This window comes from Lactuca sativa, chromosome 9 (assembly GCF_002870075.4).
Source record: "Lactuca sativa cultivar Salinas chromosome 9, Lsat_Salinas_v11, whole genome shotgun sequence".
Lineage (NCBI taxonomy): Eukaryota > Viridiplantae > Streptophyta > Magnoliopsida > Asterales > Asteraceae > Lactuca > Lactuca sativa.
This window is the reverse complement of record NC_056631.2, coordinates 77,431,965-77,445,153: the sequence shown is the minus strand read 5'-3', so window position 1 is coordinate 77,445,153 and position 13,189 is coordinate 77,431,965. Positions and strand designations below refer to the sequence as shown.

At 34.9% G+C, this 13,189-nt stretch overlaps 1 protein-coding gene across 1 annotated transcript; it reads left to right on the top strand.

Moving 5' to 3' along the window:
- Positions 1–5,116: 5,116 nt before the first annotated feature.
- Positions 5,117–10,994, top strand: LOC111918061 (uncharacterized). Its single transcript, XM_052767731.1, has 11 exons — positions 5,117–5,615; positions 5,771–8,549; positions 8,966–9,107; positions 9,181–9,442; positions 9,550–9,634; positions 9,702–9,835; positions 9,932–10,013; positions 10,084–10,174; positions 10,257–10,369; positions 10,488–10,876; positions 10,945–10,994. The coding sequence occupies exons 1-11, from the start codon at positions 5,117–5,119 to the stop codon at positions 10,992–10,994; spliced, it is 4,626 nt and encodes a 1,541-aa protein (XP_052623691.1).
- The last annotated feature ends 2,195 nt before the right edge of the window (positions 10,995–13,189 follow it).

The window sequence follows — 13,189 nt, the reverse complement described above, 5'->3', positions numbered from 1 at the left end:
ATAAAAACAACTATTATACACTTGATAAAAGCGTTTATAATCCAAGATAATATTAAATGTAAAATAGTCTTCACATAAATTCATAATGTATGTAAAATAGTCCGACATAAATTCATATATACTTAAAAAGAAATGCAATGTCTAAAAAAGAACTCGCTTACATCGAAATATTTTTATAAAATATTAACACGGCATTATTATTTAAAGAGAAATTGGCAATATAGTCAAAATTATTATTACCTTGCACAAAATAGCCAAAAATCAGCAAATTACTAATTTTGCCACTAAAATCGTGGGTAATTAGGACCATCTATGAAATCGGAATTCCATCTGCAAACGTACAAATCATTAATACACCACTAGGGATGAAAGTGGGTCCAAACCCGGACCGGATAGAGCCGGACCCGGAACCGGTTAATGGGATTTTGAAGAACCGGAAACCGGACCGGTATGTAGGAACCGGTTCCGGTTCGGTTCCGGGTACGGTAAAGTGGGTTTAGAACTGGAAAACCCGGAAACATCAAAGTGGATAGGTTGGAATCAGATAAAGTGAGTTTAGAACCGGAAAACCCAAAAAAAACGAAATTTTTTGCTAATTACTTACAACTTAGTGGGTTGAACTTTGAAAATTTTCATATTGATATCCCGACTTTGGGGGACAGTAACTCATTGAATATGAAACCAAAATTAACAAAATTATAGACTAAGATCATGTCCAAACTCTAAAATATACCCTAGAAAAAACCGCATGTCAATCCGACTTTAAACGAATGAGATATGAATGTGTTAACATTTTCACAGAATACAAAGTACAAAAACAAATACCTAAAAAGTTGAAAATTTTCAGTTTTGATATCTCGATTTCGGAGGAAAATAAATCATTAAATATTAAACCAAAAATGACAAAATTATAGTCTAAACTCATGTACAAACTGTAAACTACAAGTTGAAAAAAACCACATGTCAATCCGACTTCAAACGAATTAGATATGCATGTTTTAAAACTTTCACCGAATACAAAAAAACTAAAAAAAGTAAAAGCTTCCAGCTTTGATATCTCGACTTTGGGGACTGTAAGTCAATGAATATAAAACTAAAAATGGCAAATTTATAGTCTAAAATCATGTACAAACTCTAAAATACATGTTGGAAAAAACTGCATGTCAATCGGAGTTGAAACGAATGAGATATGCATCTTTTAAATGTTTCACAAAAACCGATTCCGGCCATAAAAGTGGTTCCGGTTCCAAACACCTGTTCCGGTTTTTTGACCCGGTTTACCTGGACCGGATTTACCCAAACCCAGATTACCCGGAATCCGGATAAAGCTAATTTTTAAACCCGAAACCGGAAGCGATTTTATATATTCCGGTTTTAACGGTTCTGGTTCCGGTCCGATTCCGATTCTGGTCCGGTTTTCCGGTTCTAAATCTTGTCCCTATACACCACATATGCATCAAAGACTTATATATTTACTTATGGACTTCATGCGAGTTTGACCAGGTCCATCTGCAATTTTTTTCTCCCATGTGTGTGTGTGTGTGTATATATATATATGCAAAACATTTATTTTTCCATCTTCCAACTTGGGAAAACTCTCTCAAACCAATCAAATATTCACTCATTTTAGTACAGAAAACCTAAACAATATTTCTAAAGAAATAACTAGTAAGCTAAGCTTTATGGCGAATTTTTATATAAAACCTACCAATTTGTACGAATTCATAGTAAACAATTTCAGATTGCATAGTCAACCTTACCAAATTCATAGTCAAACCTAAGTATTGGTGGAATAAATTTCGAAAAAAATGGCATATCGCAAATTGAACAAAACCCATATGTGATTTGGGATGAGAGCGTATCACATATGGAACAAAATCATCGTAAAATCGTAGATGACATATGTGATTTGGGATGAGAGCGTATCACATATGGAACAAAATCATCGTAAAATCGTAGATGAGATGAGAGCATATCGTAGATGAAACAAAACCCATATGCGATATGGTGGAATAAATTTCGAAAAAATGGCATTTTTTTAACCTTCGGCAAATAGCAGATAGATATGGAGGGAATAATAGACGGACTCACCAAATAGCAGATTGACCTCACCAAATAATAGATGAAATGTCGAAATCACATATGTGATCTAACCATCTACAATTTTAGTGGATATTTTGTGTATATTGTTTTTTTAGGCTATTTTAAACAAAATAATTTGCAAATTTGGTTAAATTAACAAATTTCTCTTATTTAAATATAGTGATATTGAGTTTTCGTGTGTGTGTATATATATATATATATATATATATATATATATATATATATATATATATATATATATATATATATATATATATATTTAAAAGTATTATAAATTTAATATTTTATAAAAAAATATTATTAAGTATTAATTAAAATAAATTACTTAACATATAAATAAAAATATTTAAATTATGATATAATTAAAATGATTAAATGAATTAGTATTGAATAAAAAGAAAAAAAATTTAGAAATACAATAAGAAATTAAAAATAAAATTATAACAAGCAATTGAAAAGTATAAAGTGAAAAATATAAACTAACGGATAAAATAATATTTTACCATAACTTAAGATAATTAAAATATAATGGAACTCTTAAACAATGATAACCAAAAGGGAGGTGATCCATACACAACAATTTGTCTTCATACATAACAATTTGTATTGTACAACTATATAATGCATGAATTGTTGTGTATGACAAAAACTGTTTTGTACGAATCACTTCCCTAATCAAAACTAGAGAAATTACAAACCATTAAAGATTAACACCAAAAAGCGGCTATAATTATATTGATATTGAAAACATAATTAGAGTAAGTTGAAAAATAAGAATATATTAGCTTGATTGGAAAACAAGGATCAACGCTAAAATCTATTGAGAAACGTTTGATTGTGATTTTTAGAGTTGTTGAGAGTGGCGAACATAGAAAATTTGAGTATTGGTAGCATCCAAAAAAATTCCGAATAAATCTAAATTAATAGTTCACTCGTATTTCAAGACGTTGCATTTAATAAGAAAAAAATTACATTAGGTGTCAGAATCTGAATAGTGGCCGTTACCTTCGGGCTCCACTAATATCTGCTACTGATTGTTCTTACTGTTTTTAGAAGTAGTTGAGAAATTGTATCCGTTCTTTCATCTTTGCAATCATTGTTGTTTTTAGACTTTATAATTATTTATTTAAATTTGGATTTTGTATAATATTTTGTATATTTTATATGACTATTCATCATTTTTATTCAAATATTTTATCAAATATATACATTTTATGCGGCACAAAACAATTAAAAAATATAAAATTGTCATTTCAGTTGTCAGCCAGAATCAAACAATATAGTTTAGTCAGAAGCAGGTATAGTCAAAGCTTCACATATAATCAACCCTTGATTCAGACTGACTCGATCAACAACTATCAAATAGTTCCTAAGTATAGGGGCGGACTTATGTGGTGCCTGGAGGTCTCGGGCCACCACTCCAATTTTGGTTGTTATTGTAATTTTTTTTCCTATTAAATGCAACGACTTAAAATATGAGTCTCTATTATTTTAGATTTATTTGAAAAAAAAATTATATGCCACCATTATATATATATTAAAGCCCATGGCATGTTTTAACAGTGACTTTTTTCATTTCTCACTTTTGACACAGCTTTTTTTATATATTCCTAACACTGCACGCTTTCTTTAACTAATTCACACTTTCGCCTCAATATTTTTTATCATATATTATAATATTTGTCCAATTTTATCAGCTTTTTTTATATATTCCTAACACTGCACGCTTTCTTTAACTAATTCACACTTTGGCCTCAATATTTTTTATCATATATTATAATATTTGTCCAATTTTATCCAAATGCTTACTCACTTATCCTTTCCACGTGTTTTCTCTCAACTCCTTCCTGAGCATCTTCCTCACAAATTCCCATTTTCCGTGTTTCTTCCTCGTCACTCTCCTTACAACAGGTAATTTTTTTTCTCTATTTTCTCATCTTAGGTAATTTTTTTGTCTCTATTTTCTCATATTTCTTTAGGGTTATGTAATTGGGTTTTATAATTCTCCTGCTTCCTTGTGTCATCGACGACTTCCGTTTGCTGATTGTTATTTTGTCTCCTGTCTTTCATGGCTTGTCGACCGGAGAGACCTGCTTCGTCTCACCTGTTGCTTTCTTCCTCTGTGTCGTCTTCGTCTCCTGTTCGAAAACGTCGACGACTGTCGACCTTCCTCTCTCTAACCTATGATGATTGTGGTGACTGCTCGCTCATATGTCAGTTCTGTGGTGCTCTCTTCTGGTATGCTGAAAGGGTTCTCGCCACTTCTACTGTGAACCAACCATGTTATAATCACTGTTGTAAGTCGGGTGCTGTTATTCTCCCTTTTCCTGTCACGCCTCCTCATGTGTTGACAAGCTTATATAATGTTCCTACTTTTAGGCAAAACATTAGGGCTTACAATAGTATGTTCGCAATGATGTCATTTGGAGGTCAGGTTGACGAGAACATTAACAAAGGTCTTGGTCCGTATGTTTTCAAGGTTTCTGGTCAGGTCTGTCACTGGCTTGGTTCCCTTTGCCCTTAAGATAATAAACGTCCTAGGTTTTTACAATTATACATCGTTGATACACAGAACGAAGTGTCTAACAGGCTGTCTTCCTTTGATGACCCATCAAAATCCCCGCTAGACGAAAAAATTGTTACAATGTTGATGAACATGTTAACTGTTCATAATGAGTACGTTCGTACTTTCAAAACTGCTCGTGACCTTGCTGCTGAAAAAGAGTTGGAATGTTACACGGTTTGCCTTTTTAATGAGGTTCCTGATAGGCGTTACGGTCCGCCTACAGGTGGTACCCTTGGATGTATTGTTTTAGGAGATGAATGCGTTACAAACAAGTATGACATTGTTGTACATTCAAAGTCTGGGAAACCGCAACGAGTTAGCAAGCTTCATCCGAGTTATATGGCGTTACAGTATCCTTTGTTGTACTCGTATGGAGAGAATGGGTAGTCACCACAATTGAAACAGTCGAATGAAACGGGTGTCGATGCAAAGAACCTAACGGTAAACATGTACTATAGTTACCAGATTCACGCCCGTTACAGTGTTTACTCCCTCCTACTTAATGCGTGTAGATTATTCCAGCAATACTTAGTAGATGCATACACCTGCATTGAACAAGGGCGACTTGACTATTTTCAAAACAACCAAGAACAAATGAGATCAGAGTACATCACCGGGATTTATGATGCACTTTCTAGGGGAGACGTCGAGGGTCGTCATATTGGGAAACGTGTTCTTTTGCCTCCATCATTCGTTGGTGGTCCGCATTACATGTATAGTCACTACCAAGACGCATTGTCGATTTGCAGGGAGTATGGAAATCCACAATACTTTATCACCTTTACATGTAATGTCAATTGGCCCGAGATCAGACGCTATATGATAGCTCATAACCAAATGGATGTCCATAGTAGAGCCGATATCATTTGTCGTGTGTTCTACATAAAAGTCAAAGCATTTATTAAGTTCTTAAAGGAGGATAACACCTTTGGAGATGTGATGGCCCGTAAGTCACTTGCATTTGCTTTCTTATTTATTATCAATTATCTTCTTTTCCTTGTAAATTGCCTACTTCGTTATCTATTATTAGTTATCTTATTTTCCTTCTAACTTCCCTCTGCACCCATCTTACACAACTTAATATGTTGTATTTTTCTGCAGATTTGTATACGATCGAATTTCAAAAGAGGGGGTTACCACACTGTCACACTCTTTTGTGGGTGTCTGATTCGGACAAACTACGGGAACCCCGTGATATTGACAGGTTCATCACTGCTGAAATCCCAGATCCAATTTATGAGCCCTTACTATACCAGACTATCACAAGTTGTATGATTCACGGACCATGTGGTTTACTAAATCTAAAGTCTCCCTGCATGAAAGATGGCAAGTGTAGCAAACACTATCCAAAATCATTTTCAGATTCCACTGTGTTTGACAAACAAGGTTACGCGCATTATAAAAGAAATTGTTTGACACGTCATACGCTACAGAGTGGTATTCAAATAGACAATGGATACGTTGTCCCATATAACAAGCGCTTGTGCAGTCGTTTTAACGCACACATAAATGTTGAATATTACGGTTGGAACATGATGATAAAATACTTATTCAAATATGTTTCAAAAGGTATGGAGCGGGAAAAGTTCATTATTCAGAAGGATGTTTTTACTGATAACACTAGCACTTCTTCAGAAGCTGTTATAGTTGATGAAATCAAAAGTTTTCTTGATGGTCGATATATCTGTCCACATGAGGCTGCCTGGCGTATTTTGAATTTTCCAATTCATGAACGTAATCCACCGGTCACTATACTACCAGTTCATTTGGCAAACATGCAGACAGTTTATTTCAGAGAAGACAGTCACATCCGTGATATTGTAGAAAAACCATCTTTTGGTAATAGTCTGCTTTTGGGATGGTTTGAAAGTAATAAATGGGACAAAAATGGACTAGATCTGACTTATGTAACCTACCCTTCAAAATACGTGTGGGAGAAGAGAATGAAGAGGTGGAAGCGAAGACATCTTGAAACATCACATGCAATAGGTCGACTCGTGTTTGTACATCCATCTGCAGGAGAGTTGTTTTACCTCCGAATGCTACTTTGCTATCAGAAGGGTTGTAAGTCATATGAAGATGTACGCACTGTTTCTAATCGACTCCACCCAAATTTTCGAAGCGCATGTGAGGCATTAGGTCTAATTGGGGAAGACAAAGAGTGGCTAGCTGCTTTTACACAGGCATCAGAATGGGCGACTTCCGCGCAATTACGCTCTCTATTCTGCCATTTACTCATTTTTTGTGAAGTGAGTAACCCTATGTCATTATGGGAGGCTGGATGGTGTAAGATGAGTGACGATATACTGTATAATCTGAAAAAGAACAATTCTAACACAGAATTACACGTAACCGACAATCATCTACAACAATTGACTTTGTTGGAGTTAGAAAAACTTCTACGCTCATGCACTCCATCAAAGTCAGTAACTGATTTTCATTTGCCACCGCCATCAGAAGAGGTTCAGCTGGTTTTTGAAAATCGTTTGATTTTAGAGGAAACAAGTTATAATAGAGAAGAGTTATACAAGCAACATCAACTAATGGTATCTCAATTAAACTCTGATCAGCTTCAGATTTACAACTTTGTTGTATCAGCAAACAATACTAGAAAACAAATTTTACTCTTCGTTTATGGGCATGGGGGAACCGGGAAAACGTTCCTTTGGACTACCATACTGTCGTATTTTCGTTCACTTGGAAAAATTGCTCTAGCAGTTGCTGCTTCAGGTATAGCATCATTACTCTTACCTTCAGGAAGGACTGCTCATTCCAGATTTAACATACCGATCGACTTGTCAGAAAGGTCAACATGTGACATTAAAAAGAAAAGTTTATTGGCTACCCTCTTGGAACAAACAACAATTCTCATATGGGATGAAGCCTCAATGAGTGACAAACGTTGCTTTGAATGCTTGGACCGTTCATTAAGAGATATACTTGAATGTGACAGTAAGTTGTTTGGTGGAATGTCAATCTTATTAGGTGGTGATTTCCGACAGACTTTACCTATCTCTCCAAAAAGCAGCAGGTCACAAATTGTTTCTTTAACCTTACCAAACTCATATCTATGGCAATGTTTCACAGTCTACAAATTGAACCATAACATGAGGTTACTCGGTGGTAACAGTCACTTCACTTCAGACTTTTCTATATCAACATTTGCATCATGGTTATTGAAAGTTGGAGATGGAGAATTAGGACATTCAGATGTAACTGACACAGCAAACACAAAATCGATTGACATACCATCCTCACTCATCATTCCTCCAGGAGAAGCAGCCTTACAAAGTCTTATATGTTTTGTATATGGAAATGACATCCTTACAGAACCATCCCTAACTGCTTTGTCAGAAAGGGCAATTATATGCCCAAAAAACAAGACAACACATCATATAAATGACTTCATCCTTAACATTTCTCCTGGAAGCGCAACAACTTATAAAAGTGTTGATTCGATTGAATCAAATGGGAATCAAACATTACAATTTGAAAGTTTTTACCCACCTGAATATCTCAATGAACTGAATTTCTCTGGCATGCCTCCACACATACTCTTACTCAAAGTTAACACGCCCATTATGTTAGTCAGGAACCTAAACCAACGAGAAGGTTTATGCAATGGAACACGCTTAATGGTGTCGCACTTATTACCACTGCTAATAGAAGCAACTATAATAACTGGAATATCCATTGGAAAGCGAGTATATCTGCCACGCATAAAGTTTATCTACAAAAGCTCTGATTTGCCTTTCACTTTCATTAGAAAACAGTATCCAATTAAGGTTTGCTATGCCATGACAATTAACAAAAGCCAGGGTCAATCTCTGAAAAAAATTGGCATTTACTTACCCGAACCTGTGTTTGCCCACGGTCAATTGTATGTTGCATTATCCCGTGCGACGTCACCAGATTCAATCAGAATTCTAATAGAATCTCATGCCAACACACCACAAAACAGGACAAAGAATATTGTTTTTAAAGACCTCTTACGCAGAATAGATACTACTGAGGTCGAAATCATTGTTTACTTCTCTAAATTGAGACAATCTTATCATATTTATCTCTTATTACCTGTCATTACACTGATTGCATATATGAAAACAATTTACACTATTATAAAAAAATTATCATGTTTATTCTTTGTTTAACTGTAACAGGGTTTACTTGTCTAAATTGAGACAATCTTATGATATTTATCTCTTATTAACTGTCATTACACTGATTTCATATATGAAAACGATTTACACTATTATAAAAAAATTATCATGTCTATTCTTTGTTTAACTGTAACAGCAAGAACATGTCTGAAACATTCACAACCATTTCGGAGTTACAGTATGGGTCTCCCGGGACGAAACTTGAAGTACGTATTCTGCGCACATGGAAACCACAACAGCGTACGTATGAAACCTGGTATCTAGCAGTTGACAAATACGTAAGTGGGTGATCAATTTTACAGAATTGTGCATAGTGGATTATCTAACTTACACTGTCATTTAACTCCCCAGGGTGATGCAATCCAAATATTAGGACAAAGAAAAGACCAGGGATATGTAGAATCCGTCCTTAAAGTTTCTAAGTGTTACACACTCTCCAAATATGGATGTGCAGAGCCAGATTCCTTTCAAAAATGGATAGACAATGAAATATATATTGCTGTTGGGACAGCTTCTTCTATCACGTCTCTCTCAGACACCAGCACAATCCCCCAAAATTGGTTTCATTTCATATCTAAACAACAGATACCAGACTTTGTTGACCAATCCCCAGGTATGACTTCACACCAACACTAATTACATGATACCCAAACACCTCATGTCGTACAGCTACATGAAACCCAATAATCTTACCTACGTAACTTATTGTTACTTGTGCAGACTTTGTAGGAATATTTGTCAGGTTCAGAGATTGCCTTAAGAAAAACAAAGACCCTTTCCTCCTACTAATTCTGAGAAATGATTCGTAAGTAATTTGTGTTTCCAAATACATTTTTAACATTTCTAACATGTATGATACCTGTCCATATCAGTGGTCAAGAAATTGCTATAAGTCTTTGGAGAGAGTGCACAGATGTGTCAGACAAGTTTGACCGTGCAGCCATTGAAAACACAGTCGGGCCTACAGTAATAGCTGTAACAAATGTTAAAATCGCACCGGTTGTTGGTACACATAGAATAACATCCTATATGATACCCAAACCATGACATATAATTATACAAAACAAATTAAGTAAAACATTAATACAATTTTATCTTATAGGTTCACTAATGCTAGGAACAACGAGTGCAAGTTATGTTTACATCAACCCACCAATCGCAGAAACAACCACATTACTCAACAGGTAATCAAAATACACGTTATACAAACCATTCTTATATACATTTACACTAACCATTACAAAAAAATGACAGTTTCGCAACAAATCCTACTTCCTTAACCACAATATCCGCACCACCAATATCACTATTTGACATGAAGAACAAAAGTCACTCTGATCTTCTGGTATATCACTAATCTATTATTACCCAAATATACTTACAATATCCCAACACATCTATATCATAACGTTTACATCCTCTTACAGGAAAGAACATTTACAGTGACAGCATCAATCGTTGATTTCAAATTCACAGACACCTGGTACAGCGTACTCTGTCCCCAATGCAGAAGACCAACATTGAAGCAGGGGAATAACTGGTTCTGCCCATCACACGGAGTAGCCAATGACCCAACTTACGTGTATGTAACTCTACTTTAAGATAGATAATACACATGAACTTTACATTAACTAAAAAAACATAACCAATTTATACAGGTACAAACTTTCTGCAGCCATCACGGACCCGACTCATTCAATGAATGTCACTCTATTAGATAACACTGTGCAAAAACAAACGGCCACAACATCAGACAAGCTAATAAACGAAAATGAACCAGATAACAGAAAAACAATACCATCCATCATCAACGAAAAGAAAGGCGTCACTAAAAAAATGGCCATCCAAATGATGAAAACATCTACTACAAACAACATTCGCTTCATAGTTACCGACGTTGAAGGAAATAACATCCATAAGTCAGCAATACCAACAACACCACCTCCAACAATAGGACTGCCCTCCAAAACAACCGATAACCACCCTACATCCTCATCTAACCCACCCCAGTCAAAAGTTAGAAGAAATCTGACATATGAACATCCAGGTAACTGACAAAACACAATTGAAACACCCTTAAAATAAGAAAGCTAATACGTTTTTATTGAATAACAGATCAGAAGGAAACACCACCATCAGCAAAACATCCACGCCATCCTCACTAAGAAGAGTATTCCAGCACTCACATCAATCGTCACTACTTTTCTCCATAAGTGTCTACTTACATGAGTAGTTGTATGTACATAAGTACTACTTAACCTTCACGTCCTGTGTAACCCACATCACACATCAGTGTAAAACGAACACAAACTCTTAAATATATGTATCTTTAACTGTGTATTTCATGCACCCAACATAGAAGTATACAACCATGAAGAACGAAATCCAACAACCAAATTTGCTCCAGTTACACGTTCACTTGTAAAAAAATTATTTATATTATGTAGCTGTTTTTCCTGGCTCACAACAACCCGTCAGTATGAGAAAATAACATTAAAAATTACAATTCCACTTAGAATAACCAGACTAACAAAATATAACATACTCAAATAACAACAAAATAAAGATACACAGATCCATAATAAACAAAATATTACAATAAAGATAAACAAACCTCCATTCCAAATATTTTAATACACATTTAAAATTAAAAATAAAAAATGTAACTAAAACACAAAATAGAAGAAAGCCAAACGTTTGTGGAACAATAATAAACTAATTAAAGAAGAAAAACAAATTTCAAAGATAAAACAAAAAGTAAAACCATGAGAAACACCAACAATAGTTGTACCATAACTTACACGTATCTCATCTACAAAAATAATAATATATAAACAAAAGTGATAATAAAATATCCCCAACTACACAAATGTTATCTCTTTTTTCCCTCAGGTTAATCTTAATTACTTTGTCATATATGTAGACCATCATTGCCTACCATACACAGTATTACAAAAAAAATTTAAAACAAGGCACCTCATCACCTAAATAGAGTTACATGGCATGACTAATGTAAGCTACTATAACAAGAATGCCAACAAGAATGCCACGTAGAGAAACATACATATGTGCACGTTAATAAAAATAATAGTTGTCATTTTACCGTACTATATAATAACAAACACAGCCTACAAAACACATTCACTAAGCAAATTAGTAATTCCAATCTAAAAACAGAGCAAATGAAGAACGAAGAAGTAAACAACGTCCTCCTCGCACTTATCGCTTACCTCCGTGAGATAGCAGACATTATAGAAGCAGCTCAAACCAAATTACAAGAGGGATTCACCATGGAAGATAGCTCTCATACCATAATCTCCACACATGCAGACCACCCCAATTCGAAAATCCTAAAAAACATCCTTCAAGATGCCACAGTCGAGGACCAGTCCATGGAGGACAACATCTCCTTCATGCTTGGATCGATCCATAAAAGGATTGGAAAATATAAACGTACAATGAAAGACTCAGATACCTTGTAATTACGTTTTTGCCCAGTAAAACCATGTTCATATTTTAAGAGATACAATCAGTTCCATAGTAATATATAAATAAATGGAATATTAGTGTTACTATCTTTTAACCTTATTATTCTTACTTACTTTTATAATATACGAACCCACATATGTATATACAAAACACTGAAGTATATTCTCCCTCAAAAGTAAATACGAAAATTAGAAACTCATCATTACAAACCCTGTCCTTATCCATGCAGTGCTCAGACAATAGATACCTACAAAATGTAAGCGTCATAAATGACACCAACTAGCCACATCTTAGTCACTATATAACAAGCAACATCCGAAATCATATCAAACAAAATCAAAACAAAGGACAAATGGACACAAGAACCACAACCTTGATCCAAAAAGAAGAGGCTAGAAGGAAGATGCAATCAATTGTCACAAGAATGCTACACCAAGAACAGGTAAGACTTGACGACCTCAAAATAACCCACACCAACTTGACAAACGACCTTCACACCAGACTGCAAACAATCAACAGCCTGAACAACGATCCAGACTCAACCTTCAAATCCTTCACCTTAAGAACTCTGCTCTCCTGCAGTTCTTCAGACCAGCTCATGAAGGAAAGCTTAAATCACTCCATCACACTTACGGAGAAATATCACTATGCTCCAAGACATGGTCCAAATTTTGCAGGCTAGAAACATATAACCAAAAACCAAGTCAAGCAAAGCAGTTCATCATCCAGTTTTTGTTATAAAAGCAGTTGTTTATCTATATTACCATACGTACAAATATCTGTGTAAACATGTTAACATGTACTTCTATGTCAACAACTTTCATCACCCGTGCAACGCACGGGCCTTTTCCTAGTTACTATAACATTCTAT